Source organism: Pecten maximus, chromosome 6, assembly GCF_902652985.1.
Source record: "Pecten maximus chromosome 6, xPecMax1.1, whole genome shotgun sequence".
Classification (NCBI taxonomy): domain Eukaryota; kingdom Metazoa; phylum Mollusca; class Bivalvia; order Pectinida; family Pectinidae; genus Pecten; species Pecten maximus.
The window spans coordinates 11300643-11326151 of NC_047020.1; the positions used below are offsets into that span (position 1 = coordinate 11300643).

Sequence of the window (25509 nt, forward strand, 5' to 3'; positions counted from 1 at the left end):
ACCTTGAATGAAGGTCAAGGTCATTCATTTGAACAAACTTGGTAGCCCTTCACCCCAGCATGCTACAGACCCAATATCAACTCCCTGGGACTCTTGGTTATTGAGAAGAAGTTGTTTAAAGATTTTAGCCTTTTTGACCCCTGTGACCTTGAATGAAGGTCAAGGTCATTCATTTGAACAAACTTGGTAGCCCTTTACCCCAGCATGCTACAGACCCAATATCAACTCTCTGGGAGTCTTGGTTATTGAGAAGAAGTCGTTTAAAGATTTTAGCCTTTTTGACTCCTGTGACCTTGAATGAAAGTCAAGGTCATTCATTTGAACAAACTTGGTAGCCCTTTACCCCAGCATGCTACAGGCCAAATATTAGGTCTCTGGGACTCTTGGTTATTGAGAAGAAGTCGTTTAAAGATTTTAGCCTTTTTGACTCCTGTGACCTTGAATGAAAGTCAAGGTCATTCATTTGAACAAACTTGGTAGCTCTTTACCCCAGCATGCTACAGGCCAAATATTAGGTCTCTGGGACTGTTGGTTATCGAGAAGAAGTCGTTTAAAGATTTTAGCCTTTTTGGCCCCTGTGACCTTGAATGAAGGTCAAGACCATTCATTTGAACAAACTAGGTAGCCCTTCATCCCAGCATGCTACAGACCCAATATCAACTCCCTGGGACTGTTGGTTATTGAGAAGAAGTCGTTTGAAGATTTTAGCCTTTTTGACCCCTGTGACCTTGAATGAAGGTCAAGGTCATTCATTTGAACAAACTTGGTAGCCCTTCACCCCAGCATGCTACAGGCCAAATATTAGGTCTCTGGGACTCTTGGTTATTGAGAAGAAGTCGTTTAAAGATTTTAGCCTTTTTGACTCCTGTGACCTTGAATGAAAGTCAAGGTCATTCATTTGAACAAACTTGGTAGCCCTTCACCCCAGCATGCTACAGACCCAATATCAACTCCCTGGGACTCTTGGTTATTGAGAAGAAGTCGTTTAAAGATTTTAGCCTTTTTGACCCCTGTGACCTTGAATGAAAGTCAAGGTCATTCATTTGAACAAACTTGGTAGCCCTTCACCCGAGCATGCTACAGACCCAATATCAACTCCCTGGGACTCTTGGTTATTGAGAAGAAGTCGTTTAAAGATTTTAGCCTTTTTGACTCCTGTGACCTTGAATGAAAGTCAAGGTCATTCATTTGAACAAACTTGGTAGCCCTTCACCCCAGCATGCTACAGACCCAATATCAAGTCCCTGGGACTCTTGGTTATTGAGAAGAAGTCGTTTAAAGATTTTAGCCTTTTTGACTCCTGTGACCTTGAATGAAGGTCAAGGTCATTCATTTGAACAAACTTGGTAGCCCTTCACCCCAGCATGCTACAGACCCAATATCAAGTCCCTGGGTCTTTTGGCTATTTAGAAGAAGTCGTCTAATTTTTTTTTACCCTTTTTGACTCCTGTGACCTTGAATGAAAGTCAAGGTCATTCATTTGAACAAACTTGGTAGCCCTTTACCCCAGCATGCTACAGACCCAATATCAACTCCCTGGGACTGTTGGTTGTTGAGAAGAAGTCGTTTGAAGATTTTAGCCTTTTTGACTCCTGTGACCTTGAATGAAGGTCAAGGTCATTCATTTGAACAAACTTGGTAGCCCTTCACCCCAGCATGCTACAGGCCCAATATTAGGTCTCTAGGCCTTTTGGTTATTGAGAAGAAGTTGCTTGAATGGAAAGTTGACGCCGGACGGACGGCCGGACGGCCGGACGGCCGGACGGACGACGGACGGACGACGGACGCCGCGCCACGGCATAAGCTCACTTGCCCTTCGGGCAGGTGAGCTAAAAATCAACCAAAAACCTCCGCATAATGGTAGGGATCCAAATCATCCTATATGCATTATAGAAATACGTAAATATTGATAAATTGTAAAACAAGTATAAAATTAGACAATATTCCTGATTCTCAAAATTCATCCAAAGGTGGGAGAAAAATACAACTGAATTAAGATAGAATTCATTCCAATTTGGTTAGTGATGTTCCATGCCGAAATTGGTCAAAGTTGGCCTAATAATATTGAAGAGACGCCGTACATTTCATAAATTTAAAAGCACTAGTTGATGATAACAGTTAGATGTGCATTATTGTCTGTTACTTGTACATTTGTAGGAGTGGAGGAGATGACCCCATTATTTACCTATTTTGCCCTACCTCTCTAGCCCCTGGAGGTGCAGTCCCATGATTTTCTAACTTCAGATAACCTTGTCCTGGTAATATTTCATGAAGCTTGGTAGGAAAATGGTTTAGTAGTTTGAAGAGGATTAAAATTTAAAACGTTGACAGACAATAGATGAAGGACGGACTACGACGGCCAACGGGCAGTGCGGTATGCTGTAAACTCACCTGGCACGAAAGCTAAAAAATAAGGGAGAAAGCAATATTTCTTCAATTGGGCCCTATCCCCTCAAGCTCCAGACCAACTGTTCCTGAAAAACTGGTTTCCCTCATCAAAGGATGCTTCAGTCCTAACCAACAACACCATTTTGCCCCACCCCCGGCCTCACTGAGCTGCAGCCCTCCATCTGTTTAATTTCTAATCCCTGCCACCTAGGGTTGATATGTACCAGTCGAATATGAGACAATATAAGTTAGTTCTAGCTGTAGTATTTTATAACAATTTAGCAAAAGTGTCCCTTTTATTCCATCCCTCTGTTCACTGTGGGTCAGCCCCACCATTTGCTCAATTTTGAATCCCATCACCTAGTAAAATAAAGTCGTTGAAACCGTCATCGTTACAAAGTTTGCCTCACATTGTATATATCACTATATTTCACACTAATATTAGAGTATGAATTCATCAATTGGAATCTATATTGCAATACACTGATATTTAAAAAAAAATATTAAAATATCTTAAGTTAAAATTGACAAAGTATACATAAGATTTGCATTATAGTAAGCATTAAAAATATCTTTATAAAAACGTGTGGCTCCGGGAAATAAAAGTTAGCCCTCACAACAACCCTCAAACCAAATAAGAGTACCTTTTCAATTATAAAGAGGTTTATCATTTCAAAAGTGAACATCAAATTGGCATACAAAATCAAAGCTTAAACAAAGTGTTTTTCCTAAAAAATATATTCATTCTGACTCCAGGAAGTTAACCCCAACAGCAACTCTGAACCAAAATATTTGAACTCTAGTTCAAGCATTCCCACTCCAGGAATAATAACTAACCACCACATCAACCATCAAACCAAATTAGAGAACCCTAGTACACTTAAAAATGAGTTTACTAAACACTTGAGCCATTCAGAAACCTAACGCCATAAAAATGAGTTTACTAAACACTTGAGCCATTCAGAAACCTAACGCCAAAGCTGACGTGACAAAATAAGATCATCTTCTCTTTGATTGGCAAGATAAAAACTGTTGACGACGTATGTACGTATGACGGATGCTTCAGTATGGCCTAAGCACATCTTGGTTCTTTGGACCAGGTGAGCTAATAAAATGATATACCGGTAATATATGTACATTGTATTGCGTGTTCATGTTAAAGACCTCGGCAAATATTGAGTATATTCGCATTAAAAATCATCATATTGATCTTAACAAAGTGCCATAATTGTAAAATATTATTAATAATATCACAGTCGACACAATAATTGCTTCATGTTTGATTTTCGCTCCTCTCGTCTACTTCTAGCCGGTAATAGTGTTCCTTAAATGTACATAGTACTGGTATGCAGGCCACCATAGCACCGATAACACACCAGTTCTCCCAGACCGTACCTAGGGAAATAAACATATCTTTTATTTCATTCATTTTGTCAACGATTGACGATTTTACCCGATATCTAATATTATATCTTTGCTGTATTTTACTTGCGATACAACTTGATATCATTACCTGTTTATAAAATAAATGCCACTAAGGAACATGTATTCAGGCATGATTTATTTTGTAATGTTAGGCATACATTCATTCATCAAAATGTACTAAAATGACGTTGGATACTACAGGAAAAAAAATCATTTGAGCTGACAACCTCTAATAAATCTGCATAGCAAAGAAAAGAATAACTTCTATGTTGGACAATGGTTTAAAAGAGAAAATTGCAGGACTTTCAATGCATTATCTATTGCATATTTATCACAAACATGTTTTTCAAAATAAAGGATGACTGAAATCGTGTTATCAAATTTCATGTATTTATTAATCTTTATTTACCTTAATATGCATGGAAATCGCACAGTTTGGAGATGCGTGCACATCAAGCTACTCAATATAGTAAATACACATGTAAACCATGCATGTGTTGATATCATAATCATATCTACACCAAAGTTGAAAGACAATACGTCAACAATGTAGAAGACTTACCGATATTTGGAATCATTTGTACAAAGAGGAAGAGCAGACCGCCCAAATTGTTCATCGTGGTAAGCCACAAGTTTGTAATGCCTTCAGCTACTGGGAAGGTAATCTCACACACCATCTCGTAGTACAGAGCAGGTGTTGAGGTGATCAGAATTGTCGACACGATCACCGACACGTACAGAGACACTGTAATAATAACACACAAATGTGACAGTTAAACATATCTTATCTTTACACTTTTTAACATCAATGAGAGGTATAAACCTGCCTTTAGATTTAATAATGTATCCGTTAATGAGCATAAACCTAACTTTAGATTCAGGAATGTATCCGTTGATTCAAGAATGTATCCGTTAATGAGGAGTATAAACCTACCTTTAGATTAAGGAATGGATCCGTTGATTCAAGAATGTATCAGTTAATGAGGAGTATAAGTCTACCTTTAGATTCAGGATTATCAGTTAATGAGGAGTATAAACCTACCTTTAGATTCAGGATTATCTGTTAATGAGGAGTACAAACATACCTTTAGATTCAAGATTAGCAGTTAATGAGGAGTATAAGTCTACCTTTAGATTCAGGATTATCAGTTAATGAGTATATCAGTTAATAAGGAGTACAAACATACCTTTAGATTCAAGATTAGCAGTTAATGAGGAGTATAAGTCTACCTTTAGATTCAGGATTATCAGTTAATGAGGAGTGTAAACCTATCTTTAGATTCAGGATTATCTGTTAATGAGGAGTATAAACCTACCTTTAGATTCAGGATTATCAGTTAATGAGGAGTGTAAACCTATCTTTAGATTCAGGATTATCAGTTAATGAGGAGTATAAGTCTACCTTTAGATTCAGGATTATCTGTTAATGAGGAGTATAAACCTATCTTTAGATTCAGGATTATCAATTAATGAGTATAAACATACCTTTAGATTCAGGAATGTATCCGTTAATGAGGAGAATAAACCTACCTTTAGATTCAGGATTATCAGTTAATGAGGAGTATAAACCTATCTTTAGATTCAGGATTATCAATTAATGAGTATAAACATACCTTTAGATTCAGGAATGTATCCGTTAATGAGGAGAATAAACCTACCTTTAGATTCAGGATTATCAGTTAATGAGGAGTATAAACCTATCTTTAGATTCAGGATTATCAATTAATGAGTATAAACATACCTTTAGATTCAGGAATGTATCCGTTAATGAGGAGAATAAACCTACCTTTAGATTCAGGATTATCAGTTAATGAGGAGTATAAACATACCTTTAGATTCAAGATTAGCAGTTAATGAGGAGTATAAGTCTACCTTTAGATTCAGGATTATCAGTTAATGAGGAGTGTAAACCTATCTTTAGATTCAGGATTATCAATTAATGAGTATAAACATACCTTTAGATTCAGGATTATCAGTTAATGAGGAGTATAAACATACCTTTAGATTCAGGAATGTATCCGTTAATGAGGAGAATAAACCTACCTTTAGATTAAGGAATGGATCCGTTGATTCAAGAATGTATCAGTTAATGAGGAGTATAAACCTACCTTTAGATTCAGGAATGTATCCATTAATTAGGAGTATAAACCAGGCCATAGCAAGAGTAGATCCAGTGTACAGCACCAATAGGAAGAGTCGCATATGTTTGGAATATATATCTGCAAATCTGTTAAACAAGGAATTAAATGATTACTGGATTCAGCAATATTTAATGGTTACATTATGAATGACTATCATTATCTCTTTTTTATTTGGGAACAAGAGGCTAGTATACACTTCGTTCATTGTTCTATATTGTCTTTCATGTGCCATTGCCATAGGTTACATATTAATATCCCTTGACAAATATCACGTATTATAAGAATTCCTTTACATAATTATGGTCAGGGGACTTATCAGAATTGCTAGCAATATTCTGCCTTTTTATTACCACCCCAAATTGCAAAAGAGTATTGTGAATGTTGTAATTTTGCACAATATCAGTCTGAAGTCATTGGTTCTTCTCAGAAAGTGTTTGTTTGAGGTTTCATCTCTGGAGGTCACAAGGTCAAGGTCACTGTTGCTGTACTTTTTTGTAGAAAATTGGCTCCTGCACAATATCTCCAGTATTCTTATTAAACATGCAATGCAAATTTATCATGTCATTTAACCTTATGAGATAATATATGACCAAACATCGACTCAGATGACCTAAAAATCCATTGAGGCATTTTTCAAGTATTTCAAATCAAAGAAAAAGGATTGACGGCCATATAATCTGTTTAATTTGTACATGTTTCTTAAAAAGATTTAAGACACACCAAGATTGACAACACATATAGTGCCCTCTAGACTATATTTACATTAATTTTGCTCCGCACTTTCCCAATGACACAATGATAAGAGGCAGTTGCTACCAAACGCCTTCAACAAGATCAGAAATGGGGTTTCTTTAATGAACTGTCGAAAAGAATAGAAGACAAGATTGATAAGATGGGAACTTGTATTTTGTATCCGAAAGTAAAAACTGAAAGAAAAATTAATAGTGTTGGTTATCATGTTCGTCCAAGCACTATTTTTTTCAGCTGAAAATTTAGTCATGTGGCATTAAAAAAAAGGCGGTTATTGCGTTTTTGCTTCTTTTTTCAAAATTGACAAAAAAGGTAATCCAATGTAAACATAAGTATTGAACAGTGGTTTTAATGTTGTTATAGTCGATATGGCAACAGGTTCCCAAGCTACATTGGCCATCATATATCTTGCAGCCATATCGACTTGTATAACAACTTTAAAACTACTGTCTATTGCTTGATTGTACAGTAGTATGTGGCAAAAAACATATGAAGAATAGATGCATTAACATGGTAAAATCACAACGAATAATCCTCACCTCCCAACAATGACACATGATACAGCAGCTGACACTGTCGAGTAAAAGCCTATCCAACCAGCTTCATTCTGAAATAATGTACACATAGGCATTACACAAAATAATCCTGTATATTGGATAACATGGCCCGACTCAGAAATCGGAATCTTGTTAACGGGACATATTAATCTCTTGAATATCAGTTTGTTATTGAGTTCTAAAGTTCATTACAATGTCACATATCCAAACATTACCTGATAACATGCAGCATCCCCATCATAGCAAACGTATCTTACAAGTTGTTTCATCAATGTTCCTTTACTTATTGAACTCCCTACATTATATTCTTAAAAAGAAATGTGTATATGAATTTAGTGTTAAATCTGCACAAAATGGTAAAAAAAAGAGTATTTTGCAATTAAAAAATAAGGGGTAGGGGTAACTTGAATTGCTATGCTGAGTAAAATGAACAGGCAAAAGAAACTTAACTTTAGTAATTTACAAGAAAATACTACTGGAAGCATTACATCTTAAATCACTTCTGACAGAAATTGTATAGATTTGTGTCGTAAATGGTCAAAACAGCAAAATTTATTTTAATCACATATTATGTCAAATGTCAATTTTTGACCGATCATACCACAAAAACTTGCACACAGACATATAATTATTCTTGCATTTTTGCTATGTATGCCATTAACCCCCATTTCCAAAAATGTATGAGAAGAAAAGTTCAATACAGGAAGTTTTGACATCTCAGAGGTGTCAATCCCTAAGTCCTTAAGTTATAGAAAAATTGATCAAATTGGTACTTGTAATGAATTAACGTATCCAAATAACTGGATGACAGATCAAATGATGTATCCTCAACTATAGTTAACATATTTGGTTATAAATCAATGTAAATACTGTATAATGTACATGTAGTAGTATTCAAAGTAACCCACAGTTGTTATCATAAAATAGTAACTTAGAGCAGTTTGTTAAAGCATAATAGTGTTAACCAACAAATTACCTCAGATATCCCATGTGGTTTGAGATTCACATCCAAGACACTCTGCCAGGCATTGAATATGCCCAAGGATAGTCCATATGTCAAACAAATGACCCAAAACTGAGAATTCCTGAAAATATATTACACCATCATGTCCTTCATTTTTTCTTTTTTTCTGTTATGTTTTATTTTATCATTAGTGTGAGAAAAACAGTTGAATTAGTCTGTAGACATAGAGAAAAAATAACAACAAGATCATCCAAGAGGCTTAGTCAAAGGTACAAATGCAATGGCTACAGTACAGTACAGCATGAATGGAAGGAAAACTGGAACATTGACAGGTCAGCCAGGGCCCCATTGTGTGACTATATACGTCATAATCAGCAACATGTCCACATGGCTGTCAGGTTGATATTTGACAATCAGACTTCAAAAACAATTACAAGGAAGCAAAACATATATAACATTGTATTATTACATGTTACATGACGTGACCCTTGTTTCCATACACCTCCATATTTGCTTAGCTAATGGAAACACAAACAACCAACATGGAACTCACTTGTTAGCATTGATTTGTCTTATATAAACCTTAAATACCTCCACTGCTAACAGCCAGGTTCATTGCCAAATATCCACTTTGTCCTCGACCTTTGGACCCAAATGACCTTGATATTTGGTCAGTTGACCTTGTGTAATTCCGGCAAACTTTGCTTCATAATATCATAAACACGTTTATATGATTCAGGGAAAAGATACAAAATTTACATTGACTTTTGACAAGTGACCTTGACCTTTGGTCAATTGACTCATTGTTTAATAATGACTGACTTTGCATACCCCTGAAAATGCACGTGGAAATGTTGCGATTTCAATGTCATGGAATTTTGGTGAAAATCCCATGATTTGTAGTCATGAGAAGTTACCGAAGTCGCCCTCGTGATTTCTTTAAATTCCAGAAATCAAGGGTTTTCCATTACCATGAAAAAATAAATGGCAATTAACAAGATTGCATATATATGTTATGGAAACTAGAATCCATGACCATGAAAAAAATCAGAAGTAAAGGTGGGAGTTCAAAATGGGCTAAGAAGCAAATGCGATAACTTGTATGTGCTATTGTTAGCCTCCGTAGTCCTACATTTAAAGAGCCGTTTAATTCCAAACATGTACATACGTACGAATATAGTGCTCTTTTTGTGCCAAAACTGAAAAAAATGTACAATTTTATGTATGGTTTTTTTAGGAAAAATGCTACAATATCAAGTTTTCATTTTTTTTTTAAATCAACATAAGCATGTTAATAATAGCATGATAGATATCATATATGAAAGGCAAGACGTTACAATTTTGAATACTATAGATACAGGAGTAAAAAAGTGATGGAATATGAATAAAAACATGCCCTTTTTACAGTAAGGGAAATTTTCTGAAGGTTGAAAATACAACTTCCCATTGCAGTCCATTCGTAATTATGTGCAAAGTAATCAAAATTGATTGAAAATATTGCTATGTGATGAAGAAAAACGAGAATATGGAAAACGTATTTTGCAATGAAATATTGTACAGTGAACTGAAATAAAATATGTGTACTTGGTTTAATTAGTACAATGAGACTGACACCTACACTAATAACCAACTGAAGAAAAATGTCCACCGTCGAAATTGCCGCCATATTCCCTGATAACCACAAATATTAAATGTTTTACAACACCTGAATCAATTTTCTGGCAACACTACATGATAATTTTTGTTGGTTTACAAATTAAACCACATGATCTGAAATCCAATATGGCTTCCTCGTCAGAAAGGCTGATGGGCCATGTCAGTGTTGGTCTACATCGTAGTTCTTATTGTCCAAGTCGACCATACCCCATGCCTGGAAGATCAGGGTTGATGGCGAAGTCTACTTTTCTTGGGGTTCGTCTTAAATCTTTTGACTTTTTCATGCAAAGGCTTACTGGTTTTAGAATGCATGTAGTATCCTAAACAATATCGGATTCCTGCTACGTGGGCACATACATCCACGGTACTCTCTCAAGTAGGACACTTGAAATAATAATTCTTTATGAGATTAATGGTGTCGGCGCTGTCATGCTGGATCCAAACATTGTACTTACACTCCCATTATTCCTTGAGTGGATGTGACATCATACAATTGCCGTGAGTGCCGATAGGTTCATATTTAATCGTCACCTTCATCACTGAGGTGCTCATTGATGTAGCCAGCTGCCAGTGACATTTGGTATATGCCACAGGAGATTGTCCGAAAGTATTCCATGTGTAACTTTGAAAAGTCACAATTATCCACAGTTGCATCTATTTTCACAAATTATAGTGAATTGGCATTTCTGGTAAGATCTGGCTCATCTTTTACACGCTGAGCCATGATGTGAACACTAAGGCGATCTTTCATTTTGGCAGCCAACATCCTATCCTTTGCGTCTAGCTCTAGTGTTCTAACATATATGGGTCCTCGAATTCTATTCAGACAGGCTGGAACTATTATAACTAACCAGTACCTCGATAACATTAATGAAATAATTAGAGACAAGTTGTGCTTTAAAAAACAGCCATTGCTTGAAGCGTCCCTGATATGACTCCACTACCCATCTGGATTTAATTAAGGAACTATCAATGTTAGCTTGCAGGTCGTCATGTTGAGCCTGGCCAGCTTTAAGATAAGATGGCACCTTTGTTTTCAAACCACATGGTTCCGTACAGTAGCTAGAGTACAGTACACTATGAATGGAAGGAAAACTGGAACACTGACACGTTGTCCTTTTCTCTAGCTAGAATAGACTATCCATGATGGCTTTTGTAATTTTCGCATCATTATCGCTTCCAGGAAAAGGTCTTACTGTGTCCAGAATGTAACCATCAGGGAGGCATATGATCATAAGCTTCGAATAGTTCCGCTTCTTCTGGCCACAGTAGAAGATCCTCTGGAGCTTGTGATCAGAACTTAGGAATAAAGATATTTGTACCGTCAAGTATAACAGTCACCCGCTCGCCAAAAATTGCTTCGGAGAACACAGTGATGTACTCCAGAACGTTTTCTCTTGTAAGATATTTACGTCCAAGGAACAATGGAACAATACTTAATGCTTTTACTATGGAATGAAATGTTTTCGATTTACTGGAAATTGACATATCAAAAAACACTGTTCCCATAATATGTCCGTCTTTATTTTTACCCAGAACAACAGTAAGACATTATCTTTGTCTGTATTGTAACTACCAGTGTCAATAGAGGGTGAACAATGTGACTGAACTTCTAGAAACTGTGTTCCAGTCCAACCTGTCCGGGCTTTGCAACCTACATCATCCAGAGAAGAGAAACGCAGAGTAAAGGAAGACTACTAGCTCCTCCTTTGATAGCATATGCAATATCTCCAAAAAGATTATTGATGATTTCCTTTGATCTGGAAGGTAGCTTAGAGGTCAACATTTCTCTTTCATCAGTGCGAATTTCAACGTCGTTGTTCATATCTTTCCAAATATGATGATGTGAACAAATGTGTGAGGACCAAGGCCACCACAGTTTGTGATGAATGATGAGTTGGTGTTTTGCGTGCTTGTGCAAAATGGTCCAGTTTTGATTGAAACTCTTCATACATAATGTGCATCAGGCGTTGGAAGACAGGCCATAAAATATATCCTCTATGGATGATAACGGGATGTTCTGCCACGTATCATCATCAACACCAACCTTTTGATTCTAGGTTGCGGCTTTCGTTTATGATATTTCTTGAAACACACATGCCAATCTCGTGATCATCAGCACAGTTATAACCATCTGCTTTTAAAACATCAAGTAACCAATGCCAATGGTGCTGGAGACGTATTATGTTTCTAGCAGATTTCTTGGTTTTAATGTCTCTCCTAACGACACCTTTACAACCCGCATTTACACATCTATCTCTCATTATGTGAACGGCACTTCATTAGGTGTTTAAAGACTCTGCCAATTGCGATTTTATAAACAGGATAGAAGCGCTTTAATAATATAATACTTCAAATCAGGGACAGGGAAGCGATTTTTCAATATTAAGAAAACATATAACGTAATGGCAAAAGAACAATGAGATTGGCGTACATGCGATATATGAAAGTTTACATTAAGATTTGGAGTGTAAAAGGGTGGTCTGTTATGCCTCCTATTGTTCAACTAGTCATATGGGTGACACACACCAAAGACAAAAATCAACACTTTGCACAAATGGTAAAGTTTTGATCTTTGGGCAGGATTAGGGAAAGTAATAAAAACTCTCTATACGCTATATAATCTTGGATGGACTGAATATGGAAGACATTTAGAATGTCATTTGTTCACAAATGTTTGATGGTTATTTTTCCACAAAATGCTTAAAAAATAAATGTTATCGGCGATATACGGTTTTAGCATTTTGTTACTGAGTTTATGTTTCAAACTTTCCTTTTTCGTTAAAATAAATAATTCATTTCTATCCGGTTAGCGACAATCTGCCATCTTAGCTTAGTAATTAAGTTACGTAATTAGTTAATAAGATAAGTGCATCATTGATTTATTTGGGTTAATTGTATAGCCAAGGGGACCAACTTCGATGGCACAAAGCAATATATCAGTGAATGGTTTCTAAGTGTAAAAAGTTCTTTAGCCGATCCCAATGGGAAGTAAACATTACTGGAAACCCCACCTTTCAGTGCCCTGAAAAGTATACCATGAAAACATCCCAGTGTCATGAAAAGTATACCATGAAAACATCCCAGTGCCCTGAAAAGTATATCAAGAAAAAAATCCTGTGCAAAAGAATGCAATGAAAACGCTTCATCTTACATAAAGGCCATGAAAATCCAGTGGAGAGTTACCATAGTCATGGCTATGAAAATATATGTCATTGAATAATCCGATATATATAATCGTCAAGGCAATGAAAATCATTCCATCAATATAGCTGACTACAGTCAAACCTCAGTATCTCAAAGTCAACAGGACCGTATGATCCAAGAGTTCAAGTAAATCAAGTGAGCTTTAATGGGCAAATCAGGATTTTAACAAACAAACGGTCAGAAGTTACATCGGACATTGTGTTCATGGGTGTCTATTAGATATAAATATGTACCTGATATTACTAACCAAATTTCAAAACCAAAACCCTTAGAACTTTCCACAGAACTTCATCTTATTGTGGATGCCGAGATCGATAAAATCCCTAGTTTGCAAAATTATCTAAACCCGACATGATTCCAATGTCGGGTTTCTTTCAACTAAGATATATCTTCACTACCCAAAAATAGGATTGCTTGTATAGGCTGATTTTGAATTTGAAACCGTTAAATCAGTTGGTTAACATTGTAAAATGGAGACCATCACACCAGCTGTTGGCCTTATCACTCCTACCTGTTGGTTTGGGTCAATTGACTTGGAAGATACTTCTTCTTCACTCATTGCTATTTGAAGGAAGTTATTGTAGTTACATTATTATAATAAAACTAGCATGGATTGAAGGATATTTATACTCGGTACCTACATACAGTAACTGTCAAATGAGTATTACTTATAGATTATTCTACGGGTGAAATTTAATATGCAGTCACTTCATGATTAACAACAGGAAATGGGTGCCAATATAGTAATACTATGTATGCGTAAACTTAAGTATTGTTGAAATTTCATTAAGTGTTCATGCTCAAAAAATGATAATAACCCCATAGTCCTTCCATTAATAAGAGGCCTATTTGGCCTGTATCGCTCACCTGGTTGGATTTGACCAAATGTCAAAATAATGTTCATGTTCAATTCGTTTTGTTTGTCAACCTCAAACAATGCTTTATATGGTTATAGTGTGGGGATCCCAACTGCTTTAAAGAAATAATGAAGTCCAGACTCTCTAAGATTACAACATGCATTCATAACTTTATGATTAGTAGTGATTTAAAGAAATTACCTCTATTTCCACTTTGGGGCCCCACCCCTTTGGTCCCTTGGGGGTAAAAGTCATCATTAATGCAAAATTTGTTTCGCTTTCCCCAAGGATGTTCCTGACCAAATTGGGTTCAAATCCGTTCATAACTTTATGACCAGTAGCGATTTAAAGGAATTACCTCTATTTCCACTATCGAGCCCCACCCCTTTGGTCCCTTGGGGGTCAAAGTCATCATTAATGCAAAATTTGTTTCCCTTTCCCCAAGGATGTTACTGACCAAATTGTGTTCAAATCTGTTCATAACTTTATGACTAGTAGCAATTTAAAGGCATTACCTCTATTTCCACTATTGAGCCCCGCCCCTTTGGCCCCTTGGGGGTACATGTAGTCATCATTTATACAAAATCTGTTCCCCTTCCCCAAAGATGTTTCTGACCAAATTGGGTTCAAATCCATTCATAACTTTATGACAAGCAGCGATTTAAAGGAATTGCCTCAATTTCCCCTATTTGGCCCCGTCCCTCCAGCCCCTTGGGGGTCTGTGTCACCATTTATGCAAAATCTGATCCCCTTCTGCCAAGAATGTTTCTGACCAAATTTGGTCAAAATCCAATAAGAACTTTTTGACTAGTAGCGATTTGAAGCAAATGTTGACGGACACCGCACCATGACGTAAGCTCACCGGACCTTCAGTCCAGGTGAGCTAAAATTTGCATTCCAAACTGATCCAACACTCATTTCAAATTTATAACTTCTTGAAGTAGATCTAGAACTGTGTAAAAGGGTATTGTACGCAACAATGCGGACCCATAATCCTTTTAATATTCTTCAGATAAGAGTGATTTATGTTTATCGATGTATTAATTCTCATTGTAAATATGAGATTTATTTGTACAATTTAGTTAAATGTACAATACAATTTTAAGAAATGCAACAATTGTTTGAATAGTATGTCACAAGCATGCATAGTGATTGGTTGCAAGTTAATAATTACCTGTAAACTTGTTGACACACTTCTGGTGATGAATATTTTATTTCATTATATTTGTCATAAACCAAGAGTGTAAAAATAACATTTATTTTCACTGTATGTAGGAAAACCTCATGGCAATCATGTATTTGGACTCTCGAGCCTGGTGGAGGTAGAACTTGGTGGTTCTTCGGCGGGAACACTTTTGGTGGGAAAGGAGTTCATGACCATGATTTTACTTAAATTTTTCACAAATATTGTCAGTAGTAGATCTCACTTTCATTTCAGTGTTCTCATTTTGATTAATTTTTCATGTAGGTTTTTTCAGTAGTAGGTTTGAATTTCATGACCTTGATTTTACATGAACTTTTTTGTCACAAACTTGATTAAAAAAATCTTGGCATGATAAGAATGATTAAAGCTGATCACAGAAATCAAGGCTGTGAAACAATAAAATTCATGGAAGTAGGAAGTCCAACAAATAAATCACTACATGAAACAAAACATTCTCGGCTGTGAAAAAAATGAGAATGATTTCAAAATACAAAAAAAAAATGTACATTCATAAGGAGAAAAGCATTTCACAACTGTGATATTATATTTCATGTCTATGAAAAAACATTTTCACTGGATTTTCTCCAAATCGTAAAAAATATACCCAAAATTTCACAACCATTTTCATGTCATTTTCACATTTTCAACATTATTTCACAACTTTTTTACAACATTTTAAGGGAAATAAAATATGCAAAATTTGACCTTGACTTTTGAACCTAATAACTTTGGCCTTTACATCGACTTTTGATGTTGATGTGTATTTTTGTGATTGAACATCTTACAGTCAATAAATACTGTTATCAGACAGAAACATTTGTGGATGGATGGACAGACAGAGTGATTACTATATAGGGCACCAACATTTTCAATTTAAAACATGAATAACATCACTACAAATTAATATATATATATTCCCATGTATATAATATTATATGCATGTATCTAGAAACCATTTTCTATAAATTTGGAAAATGTCACTAAATTGTATACCTGTCCACCTCATTTACATACATGTACTTTATCTATCCTGTTAAATAAGCCATGGAGACTTAAAGTAGGGGGCAGGCTTATTGCAAAACTCAATCTCAATTGCAATCTCAAACTAGAATAAAACTATAGAGTTTGTATTGATAATGAGACACGTGATTGTATGGTTATAAGATAGAGTGTGTCACACATGTATGGAGTGTAACCAATTTAAAGTTAAAATGAAATTTCTAGAACAACGCGGAAAGGGTCCTGTATGAGTATACATACATACCTGTATACAACATGTTATTTTAATGTACTGCATGGACAAACTTATATAAACCTCTTTTTATATTGATTTATAAATTGATGCAATAGTATTAATTCTTACTTGAACAATTTGATGAACCCTGTCCTAAACTTCATCCTGGCTATAGATGCAGTGGTACTGGGAGGTATCTTAGGTTTAGCAGGGAAATATACCAGTACAAGCAAGTATATAAATGCTACAAATCCAAACTCTGGGTAAAAAAAGCAAAAAGAGAAAATAAATACTAACTGAAATTATTTCATACTTGAATTACTCTTTACTTTTTCTTAAACATAATTTAGTGTCTAAATTATATTGTTTTAACAGATACATGTACTTAATTTTACAATCTCAAGTATATTACTGTAACATTTATTTATCACTTTTAATGTGGATATTAAACATGCATCATCTATTTCCAGGAAAATCAAAGCTACAAAATAATACAATGATAATTCAAAATTTGCACAATAAAATTATCTATAATTATTCTTTATTAATAAATGTTTGATGCTCTTTGTTAAATGTTCAGTAAATTTTAAAACTGTAATTTCAAAAATGTAGGATATTTACACATAATAATAAGATAATACTTACCAACATAAAGTAAAAACATAATTTCTTTTCTTTCCCTGTGAATCCTTTCCATAACGTCTGAATGATTTGATGCTAGCATATCTGAAAATCTGAGGAAACAGGCTGTCAATAAATTTTTTGAACTATATAAATAAATTTCATCAGTAACCAATACTTACAATCATGGTACAATATAAGTAGTTTACATTCCTATAATTGAATTATCCAAGGCCTATTGTTACAGGCACTTGATTAACACTTTAAAAGTGAATTGATATGATTTAAAATATGAGTTGACAGTTGATATTTACAATGTGAGTTAATTTTAATTGACAGTTGATATTTACATGTACCATGTGAGTTGATTTTAATTGACAGTTGATATTTACAATGTGGGTTAATTTTAATTGACAGTTGATATTTACAATGTGAGTTAATTTTAATTCACAGTTGATATTTACAAAGTGAGTTGAAAGTTGATATCTAATACTTTATAAATAATTTTTCATTTCATATAAGATGTAACTATCCTTGAAAGATTTTTTTTTCAATCTGTGCGGAGCAAGAATAAACGCTTTGAGACAATTTCATGAAATCTAATATGAAATGAAAACTCAGTTAAGGTACCCATCACATAACTCAGAAAACTGATATTTTGACAAGGTTTAAAATCAAAATTTAGGAGTCAAAATCAAACAAAGGCAGTCATTTTGTTGCACTCTGTATAATACAAATAGTCATTGTCTTTATATAAATTATAACATCACAATTGATTTCTAACTAACACTGCTAATGAAAATTGCTCCAGGGTACATGTATATTACATGTACACTAGTGACACACAGTGCACACTCAAACCTATTACGTAGGTGAGTTCACTGGATAACAGGCCAATTGTCTGATACATTTTCATACAATATTTAGAGTTCATACAAAATGTCTGATGTCTTTCAACCAGATAATGATCAATTATCACATTTCAATTTTGTTGAACATAATTGTTTTGTTGTACAGTATAATAAGAACATACCCTGCACTATTCTCGGTGGAGTTGGAAGGTGGTTTGTCACTTACAAAGTAGGGTCCTGTAAATAATACAAAGGTGAGACTAGTGTGGATTAGCAACATCAATGAAACAAAAAAACAAGTATACAAGTTGTGGTACTATCTTCCCAGGTGTTCAACATCAGTGAAGTAAGAATAATATGCAGTAGAATTTGAAACCGAATGTACTACCAACAGCACTACTAGTATTCATTTTAACAAGAGGCCCATAAAGATATGACTGCCCTCCCCAAATGATGTTCATACAGAAAATGTTCCAGATCAACATGAAAAGGTATTAGGTCACCACCCCAACCCCTGGCATTTTTCCACATAATCTGGAGTCCTCCCACTGTTACACTCCTTGCACAATTTAATCCAGGCCAACAAAAGTGATTCATATCAAATGATATAAATAAAGATTAAATTTGGCTTATTCAATGTACATGTAGTCACTACAGGAAGAGTAGCATTCTAAAGCCAAATTTGACCAAATTTGGTTGAAATCAGCTTTAGTGTTAAGGAGTAGAGTTTCGAAAGAAAAAGTTTACGAACAGATCGATGCACAATGATGGATGAATGTGACATGGATATATAGGTCATCTTGACCCTAACAAACAAATAAACAAAACACACATTGAAAACAGCCAAAAGTTGTTACATGTACAAAATGTATATCGCTTTCATTCTTGATATTCTATAAACTAAAGGTTTTCGACCAATAAGTCTTTGTAAATGTACTCCATGTTCACATACAGATATCTCCCCTCCACCTAACTATGACAAGTGTACTCCATGTCTACATACAGATATCTCACCTCTACCTACCTATGACAAGTGTACTCCATGTCTACATACAGATATCTCACCTCCACCCAACTATGACAAGTGTACTCCATGTCTACATACAGATATCTCACCTCTACCTACCTATGACAAGTGTACTCCATGTCTACATACAGATATCTCACCTCTACCTACCCCTGACAAATGTACTCCATGTCTACATATAGATATCTCCTCTCCACCTACCTGTGACAAGTGTACTCCATGTTCACATACAGATATTTCACCTCTACCTAACTATGACAAGTGTACTCCATGTCTACATACAGATATCTCACCTCTACCTACCTATGACAAGTGTACTCCATGTTCACATACAGATATCTCACCTCTACATACCTATGACAAGTGTACTCCATGTCTACATACAGATATCTCACTTCCACCTACCTATGACAAGTGTACTCCATGTCTACATACAGATATCTCACCTCCACCCAACTATAACAAGTATACTCCATGTCTACATACAGATATCTCACCTCTACCTAACTATGACAAGTGTACTCCATGTCTACATACAGATATCTCACCTCCACCCAGCTATGACAAGTATACTCCATGTCTATATACAGATATCTCACCTCTACCTAACTATGACAAGTGTACTCCATGTTCACATACAGATATCTCCCCTCTACCTACCTATGACAAGTGTACTCCATGTTCACATACAGATTTCTCCCCTCTACCTACCTATGACAAGTGTACTCCATGTTCATATACAGATATTTCACCTCTACCTACCTATGACAAGTGTACTCCATGTTCACATACAGATATCTCACTTCCACCTACCTATGACAAGTGTACTCCATGTCTACATACAGATATCTCACCTCTACCTAACTATGACAAGTGTACTCCATGTCTACATACAGATATCTCACCTCTACCTAACTATGACAAGTGTACTCCATGTCTACATACAGATATCTCACCTCTACCTACCTATGATAAGTGTACTCCATGTTCACATACAGATATTTCACCTCCACCTACCTGTGACAAGTGTACTCCATGTCTACATACAGATATTTCACCTCTACCTACCTGTGACAAGTGTACTCCATGTCTACATACAGATATCTCACCTCTACCTACCTATGACAAGTGTACTCCATGTCTACATACAGATATCTCACCTCTACTTACCTATGACAAAAGATCCAGCTAAGAATCCGTAGTTGAAGATTAAAGTGACAGCAGTAGCGGTTGTTCTCTCATGGGGTGGAAACCATGTGGAGGACAGAACCGGTGGCAGTCCCATGGCAACGGGGCCTCCTATGCCATTCAAAAACTGTGCTATATTCACTGTCCTACAAAAACAAAGGATCATACTGGGATCTTGACACTGATCATAACATCTTTATTGGCTCTATATAAGTTTGGTCTTTTCCTGTTATATTTTTTCTGTAGCATTGACGTGACATATATTTTGCTGTGATTAAAATTGTTATTTCAAAGTGAGAATGTCACTCAACCTACTGACTAGCATGAATGCACTTATTGTCTTTCTGGAAAATTGAAAATTGTCTGGAACTCAAAGTTTCCTACCATTTGACATACTGATTTGGCTTCACTATTGATAAAGCTACCTGTCATTTGACATACTGGGGTTCACTATTGATAAAGCTACCTACCATTTGACATACTAGGGTTCACTAATGATCAAGCTACCTACCATTTGACATACTAGGGTTCACTAATGATCAAGCTACCTACCATTTGACATACGGGGGTTCACTAATGATAAAGCTACCTACCATTTGACATACGAGGGTTCACTAATGATAAAGCTACCTGTCATTTGACATACTGGGGTTCACTAATGATAAAGTTACCTACCATTTGACATACAAGGGTTCACTAATGATAAAGCTACCTGTCATTTGACATACTGGGGTTCACTATTGATAAAGCTACCTACCATTTGACATACCGGGGTTCACTAATGGTAAAGCTACCTACCATTTGACATACGGGGGTTCACTAATGATAAAGTTACCTACCATTTGACATACGAGGGTTCACTAATGATAAAGCTACCTATTATTTGACATACGAGGGTTCACTAATGATAAAGCTACCTACCATTTGACATACGGGGGTTCACTAATGATAAAGCTACCTGGCATTTGACATACGAGGGTTCACTAATGATAAAACTACGTGTCATTTGACATACTGGGGTTCACTAATGATAAAGCTTCCTACCATTTGACATACAAGGGTTCACTAATTATAAAGCTACCTACCATTTGACATACGGGGGTTCACTGGTTATACACCTGATGCCAGTTCCAGCGGTTATGAAAAATCCTGTTATCACCATTGCCATACGCAAACCTGTGAAAGGTAAGAATGGAAATTTTTTACTTTTTCCAATGGAATAATTTAAAGGTACATTTCTCTTTGACTAATTAATGTAATTATCAGAATTGTATACCTTGTTTAAGGAATGACAAGGATGATTTTGTGCATGGGTGTTACTAATGACATAAGTATAGTACACAAACTCTAACTGGGAAATTAAGTCAACTTTTAAAAGCTGAAAAACACACGACAGACAAACCTGCCGGTATACGTACTGAAAATAAAAAAATCTTTTTACCTTAAGATATTCCATGTACTGGATGTACTTCACAGTTTATTTAATACGGTACCGTAATATGAATGCTTTCTGTGCAATCAAAACAGTTCAAGTTCTATCACATTCTCAGTTTAAAAATCATACTCTCATGCACTAGCTGTCTCATAAACTTCAACTGAAGAAAATAAGCATTCAACTTTTGGAAGCTTGAGCTAGCAGATGACAGTTCACAGTTAATGTTGTAAGCTAAGCATACCGATTATCGTATTTATTCTGTTTGAAATATTTTATCACCTGACAAATTTTAATTTTAGAGCAGGCTCTGATTTTTTAATCAAACTAATGTTTATAAATAATTGAGAGTTTTGCAAAAATGTTTGAATTGGTTAAATCAGAAACAAAAATGTGTAGTTATGAACTTCTGCAATATTTTGCACTGATATTGTAAATTTTAAGCTTGGATTAATTTCTTTATCACTGTGCATTAACAATATCTAAACACCTAAATTCTGATATGTATACTGATAGATGTTTTGCTTTTAAACTAATATTTAACACATCTCATCCCTGTCAGCATGGACCCAATGGGGTGGCTATATATCACTACACAAGAAAAATATACATTACACATGTACTATGATGTGACTATTGTTTCTTTCCACCTCTGTTTTTGCTGGTCTAAATGAAATGGATACCAGTATAATACTCATTTGTTAGCTTCAATTTGTTTGAACTTTCAACTTTAAAATACCACACCAAAATAACAGCCAAGGTTATATTTGTCATAGATCAAAATTTGCCCATGAACTTTGGACCAAAATGGCCTTAAATCACCTCTGACCCAGTGATCTTGAACATGACTATTTGTTTAATTCTGACCAACTTTACTTCATAAAGTCGTAACAAAATATTCATCAGTGAAAGGATACAAAATTTGAACTATACATTTAGCTCAGGACCATGACCAATGATCAATTAACTCCTTGTTTAATTCAGACCAACTTTGCTTCATAATGTCTTAACATAGTGACCTCAACCTTTAAACGTGTGACCTTTAGTCGGTTGATCTCTTGCTTAATTTTTACCAAATCTGCTTCTTATTTGCTTAATGATGTCTTAACACAATATTCCTGTGTGTAAAAGGTACGAAATTTGAGACGGACAAAAGATTTCACTATGTCACTTGAGGCTTCATCTCAGGTGACCTAAAAATATACATGTATCTACCCAATGAAAATATATTACCTTTCACATCTATAATCCAAGCAAATATAACCGCAGACAACAGGTAAGAAATTGGTCCCCAATTTGACAGCAAAGCTATGTCAGCATCATCCCATCCAAAGGCTTCTTCACTAGATGCAGCAATTGGCCCCCAGGTGTTCCACGCACATCCCTGACATCCAGCCAAGATGGAAAATACCAACAGAACATACCAACGGCGTTTGTACACATGAGTCTGAGTTGGTGGGATGCTGGTGTTGGTGCTATGATCTTGGACAACTGCTACTTGCACCTGCAATTATTTACCCTCTTTTTAGAGACAGTAATATAATTAGCACATAGTATTAGTGTTTAAAAGCATAAAATTATTAAGTATTATCTCCTTTCTATATACTGTATATTTAACTTACTGAATAATTTAAAGTAATGGTAAGCCAAAACGTTTTTGCTTGGAGAGCAAGCGGTTAATAGTTTGAATGTATTGTCGGTACCTAAACTCTGATCGATCTAATACAAACAAATGAAGAGAAGACAGCTGTGTGGGCCAAACAATGGTTTGAGCCCAGACAGGATTTTTTTCATTACTCCTTCCTTCATTTATCACAATGACAGATATTTGGTAATATTAACATCATGCAGACACTTACATCTTGGGTTTCAGGGGTACATGCAGGGATTGCATAAGGATCAACAACTTCCTGCTCAGTCTGGATATTACTCGAGTCTGTATTGTCAGGAAATGTTCCATATGTGTCTGGGCTATTTAACAGCTGTGTCTTTGGTGTGTCCATTGCATCAGGTATCAGACTTCTTCATCACAACCTAAATATCAGGGCTACATTTGTAGAAATCATCAAGGTGTGATATCATATCAATATATAATCGTTAGTATAAAATTGAGCAAGTTCATTATTCTTGAAATTCTGTTCTACATCTGATGCTTATTGTTGCTTTTGTTTTGTAGGTCACCTTACTAGCTCAGGTTAGCGGGATAAGCTAGTGGTAGAATGTGGAGAGTACTAAAACAATGTAGCTCAGGTTAGCAGGAATTTCCCTTCAACCTAGTGGTAGTATGTGGAGAGTATAGGTCACCCTACTACATTATTGTAGTTCGGGCTAGTGGGAATTTCTCTTTAGCCTAGTAGAAGACTGCCTTGAGAGTGAAAGGTCGCTAGTTCAAAACCCAGCATGGGTAGGGCATTTTTCGTTACTTCTTCCAATAATAGACCATGACTCCAAAGTTGGAGCTTTAACTGTCTGTGACTTTGTGCATGTACTAGGGGAAATCACTAGGAGTATCGGGTACTAGAAGTACCAGGTGTATACATACATGTAATAGTGTTGATGTTAAAAATCAACATACATGTATGTACAGAGGTACAGTAGTGTTACAGCATTTGACAATGATATTTTGTTGCGAGGAGTGCAGACATGTATAAATAAGGAATATCAAAAGAGGACTTGCTAGTCGTGGTGATTCAAGGACACGGGATTATATAATTACAGGCCAGCCAAAAATGTACATTATTGTATGTGGGCCGGGATGATTGAATTGGAGAATTTTTTTATGAAGATTTGCTGTTAACTGTGATAGGATTAGAACACATGTCCTAGCCTCGTCTGTCAATACAGCCAATACATAATATATATTATAGATTATATATTGGATGCATTGATAGACGAGGCTAAAGGGGCCTGTGATAAGAAAGAGCTGTTTGAAATTTATTACAGCTAGGCCTATTACAGATGTAGTGCCGTTCACCACTGCAAGTGAAAGCTGTAGGAGATTGAGAGGTTTCCTTGGAGCTATAGAACCCGGATTGTTGTCGTCTTTGGGGACGAAGAATTGTGAAGGATGTACATAGGCTAGGTCACCTAACGGCTACTGTACTGTACCTAGCGGGAGTTTCCCTTTAGCCTTCATGTGTAAGATGTTTGCCTTGAGAGCGAAAGATCGCTAAATCGAAATCCGACACAGGAAGGGTATTTTTCATTACTCCTTACTATAACAATTTCACTCTTGACCATCTGATCACTCACCCAAAGCCTGAAGGCCTAATGTTTACGCTGTCTGCATGTGACAGAGGTTGACAGATGATTTACTAGTCTCGCTCAACAAGACGCTTCATTTACCGTGTGGGCATAGATAGTAAACAAGGGTCTGGTTGAATATATGGACACACTAATTTATTTCCGGCCCATTACCGGAACGCATCGTAAGCGGAAAGATTCGGGACTTTCACACCCCAGTGGTGTCCTTTATAGCAAATAAAATAATTTGAAGAAAAAAATATATGGAAAAAATGTATCTGTAGTAGAACTGGTTCCGCAGGCTACGACCAGTCAGCGTTATTCTGAGACTACTTCTTAGATTTGTATGCTTATTTTCTATCAAGTACTAAAACTACCCCTTTTATTCACTATCTCAAACGTCAATATTTGATATATATAAATTTGATTTCCAGATACAAAAACAAAACAAACAAAAAAAAAGGGGGGGGGGGGGGGGGGAGAGATAGAGAATACATGGTCAGTGTCTTAAAATATAAGCTGTATTTTGGCGAGGGTAAAGAAAGACAAAAGTGGCGAGCCTTGGCGAGCCTTGGCGAGCCACTTTTGTCTTTCTGTCCCGAGCCAAAAATACAGCTTTTATTTTAAGACATTGACCATGTATTCTTTTTATCCTGCAACAGTCATGAAAATAATGATCAAAAGTAATCTTTTTGAAGTGAAACGGTGTCAAAAAGGATAGAAATATGTTCGCCTTTTATACGTAGTTTCACTTTGAAGTAGGT

General features: G+C 35.8%; 1 protein-coding gene across 2 annotated transcripts; it reads right to left on the reverse strand.

The window, feature by feature from the left end:
• Positions 1–1831: 1831 nt before the first annotated feature.
• Positions 1832–24817, reverse strand: LOC117328960 (solute carrier family 49 member 4 homolog). 2 transcript variants are annotated; one of them, XM_033886596.1, is made up of 14 exons: positions 24755–24817; positions 23362–23536; positions 22736–23006; positions 21156–21246; positions 20053–20216; positions 18038–18092; positions 17029–17117; positions 16513–16642; positions 8238–8346; positions 7244–7311; positions 5922–6040; positions 4376–4558; positions 3357–3783; positions 1832–3308 (listed from the first exon to the last, which is right to left on the reverse strand). In XM_033886596.1, exons 2-13 carry the CDS (start codon positions 23503–23505, stop codon positions 3662–3664), a joined length of 1545 nt encoding a protein of 514 aa, XP_033742487.1. In that variant the 5' UTR covers positions 23506–23536; positions 24755–24817; the 3' UTR covers positions 1832–3308; positions 3357–3661. The 2 variants fall into 2 exon arrangements, with proteins under 2 accessions (XP_033742487.1, XP_033742488.1); XM_033886597.1 differs by lacking the exon at positions 24755–24817 and adding an exon at positions 24611–24735.
• Positions 24818–25509: the final 692 nt, after the last annotated feature.

Bases quoted from the DNA above. Each gene is read 5' to 3' on its own strand.
- LOC117328960 (XM_033886596.1), bottom strand. From the start codon at position 23,505: ATGGACACACCAAAGACACAGCTGTTAAATAGCCCAGACACATATGGA. The intron at 8,347-16,512 runs GTAAGAATTAAT...ATATATTTTCAG, and splicing joins GGGTTCATCAAATTGTTCAA to GAATTCTCAGTTTTGGGTCA. The intron at 6,041-7,243 runs GTGAGGATTATT...CTTGTTTAACAG, and splicing joins TCATGTGTCATTGTTGGGAG to ATTTGCAGATATATATTCCA.